The sequence below is a fragment of the Castor canadensis genome, chromosome 1, assembly GCF_047511655.1.
Source record: "Castor canadensis chromosome 1, mCasCan1.hap1v2, whole genome shotgun sequence".
Taxonomy (NCBI): Eukaryota; Metazoa; Chordata; class Mammalia; order Rodentia; family Castoridae; genus Castor; species Castor canadensis.
Genome location: NC_133386.1, coordinates 78474742 through 78489520, shown reverse-complemented (window position 1 = coordinate 78489520; position 14779 = coordinate 78474742). Strand labels below are relative to the sequence as shown.

The following is a 14779-nucleotide window of genomic DNA, read 5'->3' as shown; positions in this document are numbered from 1 at the left end:
TGTTGTACCCTTATGCTTCATTGGAGGACCCCAAGTTGGAGAGGCACCACACTTCCCAGGGGACACCCATGTGGATGCCATAACAGTGGAGATCATCAGCACCAAGTGATGCTGGAGAAAATGGCTGAGAGCATGAGGTACAGGATAGATGTTAGATGATGCATGTGTGCCCTCCACAGAGTACCCTGAATAAAATTAAAATGTTTTGTGGGGACTGCAGTACTTTCAATAGTGAGAATAAGAACCAGAGGGGTACTGCAGTTGATTCCTGTTTATCTGACCTTGTTTGTCCTCACTCCTGTGCTGGAGATGTCTATGTAAATGCAGGCTACTGGAACATTAGATCCTAATTCAAGAGTATGCTGAATTGTTCTCTAAGAAGTACAGTGGTCACTTGTCTGCTCAACAACTTCTTTTCCATCTGGTGGGAAATTTCTGGTGAATTGCACATACTTTATACCACTGTGACCCTACAGCATAGTGCTAAACAGAAGGGGGAAATGAATGGAAAAATTCAGAATATAAAGGAGTAGGGCTTGTCATCAGGAAAGACTCCACCTTGTTCTCCTGTGAGCCAGGGGCACTGAAAAAGGAAAAAAGATTCTTGGTAATTTTGAATCAATATAAAAGGTAAATTGAACTTTGCTCCAGAGGTCATCCCTTGTAGTATGACTTACAGGAAACTTCTGGGTTGGATTCTTTTCCTCATTTAAAGATTTTTTTGCAAAAAACTTTTCTGTTCCCAAGAGAAGACTAAGCAAGAGTTCACATTAAAAGGTCTATAAAAAATGCTTAGAATGGATTGTTCTGTTCCTACCTTGTCAGAGCAAAGCTGACTGAAGTTGTAGAATTATGCATCCCATTGTGCTTTTAATGGCCTTCAAAATTAATTAAAAACAGAACCGAGAAAAATACTGATAAAGCTATTCGGCTAAGACATTCTTTGACAGGTTTTTTGGAATTGCAAAGCATCTTCTTGTTTTGTAGAAATAGGTCTTTCTTCTTCTCAATTACCTTATGTGTTGCTTCCAGATTAATTTTTCCAGTGAATCACTTTTGTGTTATTCTCCTGCTTAAAGTCTCAGAACATACATTCCACAGGATATGGGGATGAGGGGTGGCAGAGAGCAGTAACTCTGTAGAATAATCACTATCCCAGGTGCTGTCTTAGACATTATGCTTGCATTAGCCCATTTTAATACTCAAAAAATTCCTAAGAGATACATGTTATTTTTAAGTCCCACTTTACAAATGAGCTTAAGGAACTTGCTCAAGATGACACAGGTGGCATTTCAACCAAGGTAGTCAGGTTAAGCACTTAACCACTATATGTAAATCCTAGAGCTCAAAAGGTTCCTCGGACTACAAAATAAGAATGAATTTCTGTTCATGTTGTGTTTGATCCCTGAAAAGTCAGAAGAAAAACCTTCTCTACCTTCATGATGACATTCAATGCTTTTCACAAATCTAACAACAACCCTTTCCACCTCATTATTCACTATTCCATTACAGGTCCTCCAGTCCAGCTAAACGTTCTTATTATTTCAAAATGTCATTCTTCCTGAGTGTCTCTTCATTCCTCTGTTTCCAAATCTTAACCATCGCTTAAGGCCCACCTAAAATCCTGCCTCATCCAGACATGGACTTGTCCCCTGAGTATGTTCATTGGGAGAGACTTCTCTGGACCTCTACAACTGTTGGGTTCCACAGTTTCTTCTCATGTACTTCGTCTCACAATTCATTCCAAATTTTATTCCCATCCAAAGCAAGGCCGAGTAATAATACAACTTCAGAAACAATTTGAGTGTGTACAGAATACAGCTGTCAGATATTCCATAGGTGGCAGCCTTTGTTTATTTAGAAACTTCCTTGGCTTGTTAGAATAAAACAGAGGAACAAATCAGCATAAACTGCAATGGCTCTTCGAAAACTGCTATAGATTCTTGCCACAGGACTGGAAAGAAACACAGGACACATGTTTTATTAATTTCTAGTGATTTTTAACACACATATTGAGCATTTATTGATGATTTATTTATAAATTTTAAAAACACACTTTAACTTTTTTCTTAAAATCAACAATAAACATCTTCTGCCTGTGACAGACAAAAGCGCCAGTGCTTGGCCATGTTTTTCTTTTCTTTATATCATCACTTCTCAGGTTGTATTGAATTAAGCCATGGAAATTTATTTCAAATCCTTTATTACATTATGCACCTTATTTAAAGAATTCGTTCTTTTTTTATTGTGCTGGGTGGGGGTACATTGTGGCATTTACAAGTGTTCTTATAGTATATTAAATATACCATACTTGAATTCACCTCCTCCACCATTCTCTTTATTCCCCCCTCCCACCATTCCTGGAATAGTTTCAGCATGTCCCATTTTTCCATTTGCTTACATGTATGTACAGTATTTGCACTATATTTAACTCTCCCATGCCCTTTCCCCACCTCCTCCTCCCCATTCCTACCATCTCCCCTAGGCAGGACCTGTTCTGCCCTCCTGTTCTCCAAGTTTGTAAATGAAAACAACAGTGACATTTTTGTTTAAGATAGCCACGCAGGGAGTTTCATTGTGACATTTCCATGTGTGTGTGTATACATATATAATATATATATATATTATATAACCTAAATTGGTTCATCTCCTCTATTTTACTTCTTTCTTAGTCCCCTTTTTATGGTGGCTTCAATAGGCTTAAAAATCGTATAGAGAGTACATAAACCATATTCACCTTAACGTCTTTCTTGTACATTCTTCTTCTTGTATGTGACCTCCCCTTAGCATGAGCTCTTTTTCACAATACTGCTATATTTGTATTAGTTCTATATTCCACACAAGAGAGAAAACATACGGCTTTTGGCCTTCTGCACCTGGCTAACTTCACTTAAGATGATGTTCTCCAGTTCCATCCATTTTCCTGCAAATGACAAAATTTTATTCTTCTTTGTGCCTGAATAAAATTCCATTGTGTATAAATATCACATTTTCTTAATCCTTTCACCAGTAGTGGGGCATCTTGGATGTTTCCATAGCTTAGCTATTGTGAATAATGCTGCAATAAATGTGGGTGTGCAGCTGCCTTTATTGTAAACTGACTTACATTCCTTTGGGTATATCCCTAGGAGTGGAATTGCTGGATCATATGGCGGTTCTATTTTTAGTTTTTTGAGGAGTCTCCATACTATTTTCCATAGTGGTTGTACTAATTTACATTCCTACCAACATTTGTTGTTATTTGTGTTCATGATGGTAGCCATTCTAAGAGGAGCAAGGTGGAATCTTAACTTGGTTTTGATCTGCAATTCATTTATGGTCAGGAATGTTAAGCATTTCTTTTCTTTTTTTTTTTTAACCATTAGGACTTATTCCTTTGAAAAAACTGTGCAGAGCTAATGTCTTCATTAGATCATTAAGTTTTTTTGGGGGGGGCGGTTAGTATATACAGGGGGTTAGCTCCCTGTATATTCTGGTTATTAATACCTTGTCAGATGCATAGCTGGCAAAGATTTTCTCCCATTCTGTGGGCAGCCTCTTCAATTTAGAGACCATTTCTTTTGTTGTACAGAAGTTTTTAATTTCATTTGTCAATCCTTTCTCTTAGTTGCTAAGTCATTTGAGTTCTATTTAGAAAGTCATTGCCTAGGCCTATTAATACCAATGTATTCCCTGCTCTTTCCTATACTAGCTTCAAAGTTTCAAGTCTTATATTAAGACTTGAAGCACTGTGAGTTGATATTTGTATAGGGGGAAAGACATAGACCTAGTTTTAGTTTTTTGCATGCAGTTTTCCAGTTTTCCCAGCAACATTTGTTGAAGAGGCTGTCTTTTCTCCATTATATGTTTTTTGGCAACTTTGTCAAAAATTAGATGGGTGTAGCTGCATGGACTCATACCTGGGTCTTCTATTCTGTTCCACTGGTCTTCGTATCTATTTTTGTGACACTACCATGCTGTTTTTATTGCTATGGCTCTGTAGCATAGCTTGAAGTTGGGTATTGTGATACATCTAGCATTGATTTTTGCTCCATATTGCCTTAGCTATTTGTGATTCAAAAATTCTTTCTTAACATTGGCACTAAACTTTGACAACTTAGAGAATGTATAGTGCCCTTTATTGAATTTATTATTCAGAATATTTTGGTGGGGAGAGAGGAGTTTTTTTTTTCTTCAGAAAAGAATTGAGGATGGTATACTTTCTGAGTCCAATATGTACTATATGTATTATAGGAACCATAGAGTTACCAATCCTTAAGTCTAATCCAGGAAAAAAAGAGTACAGCAATGACCGATGCCTTGTTTTTCTAGAAGGGAGAGACAGGAGGGGTGAGAAATGTAAAGGGAAGTACAGGCAGGTCAGAGATATCTTTTCTCCCAAGTACTGGTTTCCTTCACTTGGTTTCTAATGAAGAAACAGACACACTCCATTATTTTGTGAGCACTTGTGCTTTGTTACTATAATTCTGTTCACAGTTTAAGTCTGTGAAAAGCCTGCTATACCCTTCCCAAGCCTGAACAGATTCTGGGAAAAATATACTTATTTTGAAAGCCCCAGTTAAACTTGGGTTTTAGTTCGAGAGCAGCTAGCAACTCTTTCCTCACAGGAAAAATTGGAGAGGTGGAAATGTGAGTTTGCCATGTACCTTTAACAGGATACTACTTTTAACTACAAGACGCCCTACTACCCAGTTGTCCACCTATGATCAGAAGTCTTTTACACTTGTTTACACTAGTGGACACCCTTGTGACTTTTGTGTCCAGTTTTTACCTGTCTCACCATGGTCCTGCCTCTAGGAGTTCAACATCTGTCCTCCCCATATCTCTGGTACAACCAGGCCTGGGTTTTCAGATGGAAAGCACAAATCTAATATAGCACCACAATAGGAAACAAGTTCTCAGATTTATTACTTATAGCTCCTAGGCAAAGAGGGAGAAATAAGTGTGAAGGGCAGTCCTGTTTCTGTCACAGAATAAAGAGTCAGGCAGGAAGGAGGGGATTGAAGGGGAGAGAGAGAGAGAGAAGAGGAGAGGAGAGGAGAGGAGAGGGAGAGGGAGAGAGGGAGAGAGGGAGGAAGGGAGAAGCAACTAACAATATACTTTAAGAGAAGAGGGTGTGGATGAGTCATTTCCCGGTGAATGAAAATGTGCCTAACATATTATAATAAAAAGCCCTGTTTTTCTTGAGTTTAGGAAAGGTTCAAACAGAGTCCTCAAATGGGCAACCTATTGCTGTGACTGTTTTGAGTTACCTGCTGATGGTGTTCATGATTTGGAAATTTTTAGTAGATGTATTGAAATTACAACAAAACCACTAATGGAATGTGTATAAACAGATTATGGCAATGAAATCACTGTCATCGTTTTGCCTCCAAAACAAGAAATGTGAGAGAAAAGTTTAAATTCATAAAATGTTGTCAAATAAAAATATGAAAAGTCTTATACAAAAAAATCTAATCGTTTTGTGTGGAAGAGGAGAAAGTTGAATAAAGAAAACAGCCACCTGGTCAGCGGTTCTCATTCTGACCAGAAAGTTTGCCAAAGGTCATAGGTAGGTCCACTGGAGGCAGAACTAAGTCACATTGACACAGAACACAAATCCTGCATTTGTTTATTACACCTTGAATACACGTTTGGACCCTGAAAAATGAGTTTCCTAATTTATTCATAACAGTATTTGAAACTGAAGTTTTAGGTACCATGTCCAAACTGCTGGAATTCCACTTGCCCCTCTATGCTAAACAGACAGTAATGGTGAAGGCAGAGAAAGATTTATTTCACAGCCTTGGAACACTGTGGAAAGATGCAAAGTAAGTACTCAGCTCATCTTCAGTCATCTTGTGGGTACAGACATGAGCTTTAGATTTAAATAGACAAATAATTTGGGGCAGAGGGAGAAAGGTTTGTATAATTAAACAGTCTTAGTCAAAGTATGGCCTGATTATTATCTCAGTCTGGAGGGTTCCAGAGAAGTTGTTGCTGCCATCAGTTGATGGGAACAACATGGCTTCCATTGGACGATCACTCCTGCTCCAGGTGAGGCCTCATCATTATATGTAGCAGTCCTTATATTTTTAGAAGAGGGGCTTGTCCTGCAAGGCTCTGCTATTCCTTAGGGTTAGTTTCAGATCCTCATCATGAAGATGTTAATCATTCCTGTCCTTCCTGGAACTCCAGGTGATTGCAGTGACTGCAGAGAGAATGGCTTAGTGCAAAGAAAAATACAAAATGGGACTGAGGTGCAAAGCTTTTCTCCTGTGTTTAGTTAATGCAAGGGCCCAAGTAAGGAGTCAGTGCTTTTCAGCAAAAGCAGCTTAAGTACCTGCTACAGATTGAGAATTGGTTTATTTTATTCCTGAATGAAAATGGAGCCATATTTTTAAAAGAATAGTAGTATAAGCTGAAGTATGTTTAAAATGTTTCCAGCAGGTTTCTCTGCCCGCCATTCTTCTTAAAACTAGAGAAAATTTACTTCTGTAAAATAACATTTTCATTTAACTCTCTCCTTCTTTCCCCCCAGATTAAGGAATGATGAGCTAATTCAGTAGATGAAATTTTGAAGCGCCTAAGTGTGCAAACAAATAGGAATTGTTACTATCAAGTACTTAAGGTTATTATAAAGGGTACAGAATTTTTATGTGAGCAGTTAATGGGAACCACCCTTCTGACATGTGAGATTAAATGATTGTTTTTTCCAACTACCGAATAAGATGTTCTAGTTATTTCTACATCCCTGAATTACATGTGGGTTTCAATTAATCTTTGCTATACATTACGCACTAGGGTTGGAGGTATGGCTCAAGTGGCAGAGCATCTGCTTAGCAAGCACATGGCACTGAGTTTAAGCCCTACTACCAAATACGTTAAAAAAAACCCCACAGAAACAAATGTACAGAGACAATGAGTCTGCTTTTTATCATTATGCAGCCTCATATTATTTTATCATAATAAAAATGTTATTATCTAAGATTGTCAGCCCCCCTCTTTTTTTACATTGGCTACTGAGCAAGCTCAATAATCAAAGGGCGAGTTCAGGTCACAAGTATCAAAGTCTGGGTCCAGTCAGATCATTTTATGCAATCACTCAAAAAAGCTTTGCTAATATTGTTGGGTCCTTATTTAGTCATGCTATTTTGCCAAAAGAATGTAAGGCTGAGGTTGGTACTCAATCTATTGTTATTTCATAATGCATCTCCATAGCCACTTGACAGAAAAGTACTCTGACCAAATGATACCTAAGGATTACACATACACATCATAAGCTCAACTTTCCTTCACACTTCCTCCACCCAGCTTTTTTATTATTGTGTTTATTATTTTCTGAACTTATTATAGTATTTTATAGTGAAATATAATGCTTTCCTTTTGCTCTTTCCATGCATGTGTAAATTGTATGAAGGTTAAGGACTTATTGTCTCATCTGCAGTATCCATTACTATGCCTGACATGTAATAGGTGTTCACTAAATATGCATTGAATAAATAAATTTATAGATTGGTTTGCCTAAATGGGTGCCATATAAGTTTTCAACAAGGTCTATCTACTGTAGAACAACTTACTTATAGCAGCTTTTAGAAATCTGGTCCTTAGTAACCTCTTTTAACAGTATGTCAAAATTCTGTAGTATTATTATCTAGGAATGCTACTTCTGTTCTCAAGACACAGAAGGCAAATGTGGAGCAAGTTCCAAGGATCAACATTAAGAGTATATAGCCTGTTTCAATTCTTTCTAGTCTTCTAGTGTGATTTAACTATTTTTAAATCTCGTTAATGCACTCCCCCACACATACACACACTGTAGATAGGAAAGCTCCCTGTCCTCCACCCCCACTTTCTGGTCCCAAATGACTTACAGATGCAGACATGACTAACTAGATGTTGACAGGTCACTTTAAGCATTGGCTCAGCAGTGCTTGCCTACCCTCTCAACTATGGAAAAATCAGTGGAGAACTTTTAAGTTGCATGACAGATGCAATTACAAACACAGTAACAGAAAATCTGTTCTCTGTGTTGTGTGGCCTCCCCTTACCTCTGTCCCTCAGTTTTCATAGCCATTACACCTCCACAGCTCACACTGCACTACCAGAAAGGAGTCTGGCTTCACTTCTCCCCCCGATGGGAGGTGAGGGGTCTAACTACATTTAAGTCAACTTAGGGAGACGTTAGTAAATCAGAATTTTCTTCTAACTGGGTTTTTTGAGCAGAAGAAAGTTATTTTTGAATCCTAAGCACTTTGCTATTTAAACTATAAAGATACATTAGTATGGTCATGGCTTCTCTTTTCTCCTAAGGGAGAAAAACTACCTCAGAAGAAAATTCTTTGTATGCACAGGCTGAACTCTGGTTCATCTTATTCCAAATATCTACCATTAGACCAATACAAACTGAACTACAATCACATACAAAGGTATTCATCATGAATACATTAATTTGTAAAAACAAGAGTATACTCTGAGTTAGGCTACATGCTGGAAAAACTTAGATTCTGTAATGATTTGTGCCATAAGTAATGTGTAACTATAGGCAGTCACCAAATCTTGTGACTTCTTCTAGAGCAGTGGTTTTCAACTGGAGTCAATTTTGTTAGTTATGGCACTCTACATACAGTTTTGGTCATTACAACTGGGAATGGTGAAGAATGTGCTACTGGTATCTGGTGGGTAACAGCCAGGGATACTGGCAAAACATCTTTCAATGCACAGGGAAGTCTTCTACAACAAAGAATTATCTAGGCAAAAATGTAAATAGTGCTGAGTTCCAGAACCCTTGCTGTCTACTGACAGAATTCAAAGGCATGAAAAGTCAGCGTGGTGTCTGGGAGCTTTGGCTTAAGGAAGTCCAGCTAATTTTCTATGGGTGCATCTTGGACATAACACCAAGAACGTCAGTGTTTCAAACTGTGCTTAATAAAGTGACGCTGCAGGATCAAACACATGGTTTTATTCCTATGTCCAATTCCACTCTAATTCTTAATTATACTGCTCCGCTGGTAGCCTAAGTATTTTAGTTGAACTATAAGGAAGAAGAACTCATGGTTGGCTCACCAAATCATAATGCCCAGTGACCCTTGTGTTAGGGAGACAGAAAACTCAGGTCTTTTGTGGAAACAGGTATTATTAATTAGGTGGTCAGCAGGCTAGAACTGATGTTAATAGTCTTGATCAGTAGCAGGACAGTTGCAAATCCAGAGATTGCTGTGAATGTGGAGTAGGAAGGGAGGATGTCAGAGACATCACTGTGGTCTCAGGCAGAGGAGGTACATCCACCTGCCTCTAGTCCCAGCTTTCAGGCCAACTGTATGAGTCTAGGCAAATCTCAAATCTTCTCTTTAAAATTAGGGACTGGCCTGTGCTCTGTAGGATTTGTCCAGCTCTGTCATTCTTATTCGATGTTTTCCCTACTATCTGCTCTGGTAAACAAGGATAAAGATGACTCTGTACCAGAATGCCAGTAAAGTATATTTATTAATTTGCAATAGCATGTGGTAAAGAAAATAAAGGACAAAAGGGACACATGCAAGTTTCCACGTGCAGAAAAACCTTTAATTGGATAATCACTCATTCAATAAGCATCTACTGAACAGCTCCTCTAAATAAGGTACAAAAAACTCTTACATTTTCAAAAAATTTCTTTAAACAAACCTGAGATATTCTTTAAAAGTTTATTTCCTAGGATTTACAGTAGTTCACACTCAGTTCCAGTGAAGTTCCTCACTGTACTCCACAGGACAGATGGGTCTCCATTAGCTAGTGTCTTCCCAGGTGGTGCTGATACAGCACACATTTGAATATTCCTCTGTGGGAGGCAGAGGTGTAACTTCTGTACTTAACCTGCTGACAACTGCCACTATGACTTTCTTCATAGCCCTGGATTTTTAGATCTTCTCTTAGAGAATATATCCAAACAAGGAAAATCAAATCGTCAGAGACGTGCTCCCTTTCTGTAGCTCTGGTTCTCGTCTTTGTAACCAATGTCCACAGAGCAGACTTCCGGTCTTTGGAGTGGTCTGTGATGAAGAGCTGACTGCTGGTGGATGAGAATGCCTTAGCTTCCACAGTCACATCTTCAGAAAGGCCACCTGGAAGAGGAAGAAAAGCCCACAATATTTTGCTGACATAATATGATGCACAGCAAATCAGAATCGGGCAAGTCTGGCCAATGAGAACATATGCTGATCTCGAAAGAAAAAGGACTCTGTGGAGACAGACATTATACTTTAGAGCAAGAACCTATTAGTCTTTTGCTAATGAGCCATACAGTAATTAAAATGATTCACATGCACTTTAAAGGAAAAAAACTGTTTTTAATTGACCCTAAAATTATATTGCCATGAAGTAATATGGAAGTTCTCTTTCCCATTGGTTCAAACTACTGTTTTGGACACTCTGTAAGCAGAATTGAGTCTCAGAGATTACTAGGGAACTTGAGGTCCTCATCACTGCTGGTAATTATACCACTCTCTCCTCACGTCACGTTCATACTTTTAATCACATGCAATTACATTTACTATATCTGTCAGGAACAATTCATTTTAAAACTTAGTGTTTAAAAGAAACTGTAATTCAGGCAGACCTAAATGCAAAATTCTTCAGACTATTAATGAGGCCCAAACCAAATGCACCTAATTTCCCAATAGCAGAGAAACAAACATTGATAATCAGACATAAATACATAGAAAGTATTAGTTCAGAGGTGACAGTAAGTTTGGAACTGTGCTAATATCAGGTAGAGAGCCAAATGTAGAGATAATGATGGGTGAGTGTGGGAGGCTGGGCAAGCTGTGCTACATCACTTTTTTTTTTTGGTTGCGGGGAGGGTAGGAAACAGAAGTGAAAATATTCCACTCTTGGAACAATATGGGACACCTATCAACAACATCAGGAAAGTTGTTTCCTAAGTCTCCAAATGCAGTAAAGAAGGGGGGATGTGTTTAATGATCCCTGTTAAGGGGAAAGGAAAAAGGAAGAGTCGTGCAGGGCAGAAGGCATCTGCTTTATGTTGAGTAATTCAGAAGGGTGTTAGTCTTCATACAGTGCTGGTAATAAAGGCACCTGCTGAGTTTCCATATCAACTTCCTGCTGAGTTTCTCTATCAAGTTTTACAATGAGAGCACTGAAGTTGAAGGGACAGGCAGAGAAGAAAGGTTAAGATTCCTAAATGAAATGTAAACACAGACAATTGATACAAATTTCAAGGGTTTATTGTGAAGCTCAAATTAGATGATGGTTACAAAAATCCATGTGTTTCTTTCCTGTATTTCTCAGGTGACACTGACATTGGAAGTCTACCAATATACCAGATGGGAAGGGGCTGCTTGAGAGAGACCTTGATGTGTCCCATTAGGGAATGATTATAGAATCACATGAGAAGGGAGGTCCTTGAGTCTGATATTGGGCCCATTTATATCATCATTGGCAGGTGATACTCTCTGCTTCCATACAAACAGTTTACAGGGACAGGAAACTTACCACCTTGGAAAGAAGGCAATGCCACTGCTTATATTCAGAAAAGAGAGATGAATAATAAAACTTCTGCAAAGTACTATGGGCATGGAGTGTAACCAATAGGAACTACTAAGCATGATGATAAAACTAATAAACATCATCATGAAAGTGATTAAGAAGTTTATCCACAGACAGACCAGCAATTCTCAACTTGGGGCAGTTTTGTCCACCAGGGAACACTTACCAGTATCTAGAGACGTTCTTGGTTGTCAACACCTAAGAGGAAATATCTATTGGCATCTAGTGGGCAGAGGCAGAGACATTCCTAAATATCCTAAAACATACAGAACAGCTCCCAAACAAAGGAGTATCAGCCCCAATGTCACTAGTGCCAATGCTGAGAAACAGTACAATTACAGATGCAGTTTTTTGGGGAACAACTCTCATCTACTAGTTGTATGACGTTTAACAGACCTTCCTCCTCTGCAATATGAGAATTATAACCTACCTGAAACTTGTAAAACATTTTACAGTTTACTAAGCTCATTTTGACTCCTTTCATCCTTAGAATAGCCCCAGGATTTAGGCAAAGTAGCATTTGAAATATCAGTTTATAAAGTAAGAAACAAGCTCAGAAAAATTAAGAGACTTGCTCAGGTTACACAGCCTGTTAAGTGGCATGGTAGATTCAGGAAAAAAAACTGATTTGGAATCCAAGCTTTTCTAATGTAACTTTACAGATTAATGAGAAAAAACTAGAGACACAGGGACTTTGATTCTTCAATATTGTCTCAAACATCAGAAGACTGCTTTTCTTTTGTATTTTCTTTTGTGACAATGGATTTAAGATGAAGAACTAAGAGACTGAGCTGATTAAATAATGTAAAATTGGAGCTCCTCACCAAAAAAGAAAAACTAACTTTTGACCTTATATGTCTTTTTATCTCTAGTTTGTATAGTTTCACTTGCCAAGTACATTACATATTTTTTCAGTAGTTAACAATAACAAAAATGTAATCACCCTTGGGAACGGGTACTGTCCAATATATTTTAGTTTCTTTTTATTTAAAACACTGTGAATTAACAGATTTCAAAAGTTGATTTTGAGTTTCCTAGATTTTATCCCTGACAGGAAACATTGCTTCCCCTAGCTGTCATTTATTTTAAGAGCAGATAATTTTATTTTATTCTCCTACAGTGAGAAAAATCTCTGTATTTCATCTATTTAGTTTTATTCCCAAAGTAAAACTTTTAAAGCTTTCAGGCTGTATGAGTACAGCCTGCAGCTTCAGGCTCTGTTGGTTGTTACATTTCTGAAATACATAGTTACAAAGCATAAACAATTATTAAAAAGGAGGGAAGATGGGACTATTTCCTATGACTGTAAGATCTGACACTGAGTTTTCTGTACTTGAATATGGACACTTGAAAGAGGGTGAGTTAAGATCACTGAAAATAATGTCCCTGCTTTGAGTCATCTAAAAAAATCTTAAATCACAACAAACAGGGCCAAACTAATGCAGTTGCTGAGCATTACATGCTTAAATATATATCTCTATATATGTAATATGTTAAACATCTAAAAATATTCTTTAACCTTAGTTAACAAAGTCATACTGTTAACTTATTCCTCAACAGAATTTTGGAATTTCAATCAATACAAAGATATGCTGTCAAAGGAAGCTGCACAAGGTAAAATTAGTGTTTTTTAAAAAAGCTATGTAAAGTGATTTGGGGGATGCTAACCAAGACAGATGAAACTATAAAATGCTGAAAAAATATGCATCTCATAATTTTAACTTTGAGAAAGGCTCTATAGCCATACACATGTCCCTTTTAAAAAAGAGCAAACTCACTGTTAAGGCATAATTCTATTTTTTATTCTTTTAATATATGCTTTTGTCTAGGTACAGTTCACATTTAAAATTTTATTCTGAAAGGCTGTCTTTATATCACTGAAGAGTTTATATTCTATGCTTTATATAGTAAAATATACTTCATATTATAAAATCCAGTTTCTAGGATGCAAACTTAACTTATAATATAAATATGAACACAAAAATAAATAACAAAAGTCTGATTTTTTCTATTTATCAAATATATTTGACATCCTAAAATAACACTGAGATTTAGTAGTCTTTACCTACCAGCATGGATCAGGTTGGTGTTGTTAACACCTGGCCCCAACTTTCCAAGTTGGACAAATAGTTTAAAATATTCCTCTCTTAGGGCTGGTGAGCTGGCTTCTAATGGCTAAGTATATCCTATGTGCCCACTGATGGTCCCTGTCACAGACCACACGGGGAAGAAGGTTCCTTGGTGGTGCTAACATGGGGTGGGGAAGACAGTGGAGTAATGACACGACTCTAATAAGGTGGGATAAGTTGAAGATGGATACTTAACACCTGTTGGGAGGGGGGACCCAAACAACTGAGCTATGAAAGGAAAACAGACTTCTGAAGTAGTATCCTGAAGGAAATAATAATTACTCTAATTATGAATTCTGTGTTGGCAAAAAGAGGCAATAAAACTTGGCATGGCAGGAAGTTTGGCACACATGTTCCCACGGAAAGATGCTGGCTTGCTAAAGGAATTACTGGCAAACAAGAAACAGAGAAGCAGTCCAATGAGAAAGTCCTGTCCCTCTAAATTGGCAACAATTATACAGGTACTTAACTAGGAACAGAAACATCAGACTAGAGGAATATCAGGATAGTCTTCCAACTCCAGTTTCCGTACAAATTCTGGAAGAACTTTTAGAAAGTAGGGGGCAAAAGTGAAATGAATATCTATAGATTAATTTAAACATTCAATTTGGATTTTTTTAAACCATGAATGCACCAAGTGGTAACTTGCATTTAAATGAAAAACTTATTCATTTTCATCTACCTGGGAAATGGCTAAGTTAAGCCTTGCTATTTACATTTAGGTTTAAAGTAATTAGGGACGCTTCCATATGAGAAATTCCATAAGAAGGAGGTAGGTGGGAAAGAGAGACAGCTGGTGCTCTCCATCTCTAGGTAAGGCTGAAAACATAGACAAACGTATCAATCGTTGAGTCCTAAGCCTAGTCTTCAACAAAGCAAGAAGGTCCAAACTCAGGCTTCTCACCACTTCTTTCAGAAGGAGAGGACTGTAAGACAGTTAGCATTGGACGGTGCTATTATAACACTGTAGCGAACAGGCAGTTCCGTTGTTCCCAGTTATATAAGGCAAATCTAGTTACTTTGCTAAGGATAGCAAACCAAACCCATGGGCAAACATTATAGATGGTAATAGATTTTAGGTGTTACATAAAAATATACTGCCTCAAGCAGAACACACATTTATAAGA

General features: G+C 37.7%; 1 protein-coding gene across 5 annotated transcripts in view; it reads right to left on the bottom strand.

The window, feature by feature from the left end:
• The window catches only part of Ube3d (ubiquitin protein ligase E3D), a 158620-nt gene that overhangs the window by 22617 nt on the left and 121224 nt on the right, over nucleotides 1-14779 (bottom strand). Inside the window, exon 9 of one of the 5 annotated variants that reach the window (XM_074078934.1) lies at nucleotides 8025-10079. The exons of 3 other annotated variants lie outside the window; for them this stretch is intronic. In XM_074078934.1, the coding sequence (XP_073935035.1) occupies nucleotides 10067-10079 (13 nt within the window). In that variant the 3' untranslated portion in view covers nucleotides 8025-10066. Of the gene's footprint in view, nucleotides 1-8024; nucleotides 10080-14779 lie in introns of those variants that run through there. One more of the 5 variants, XM_020180163.2, reaches the window with a different exon arrangement.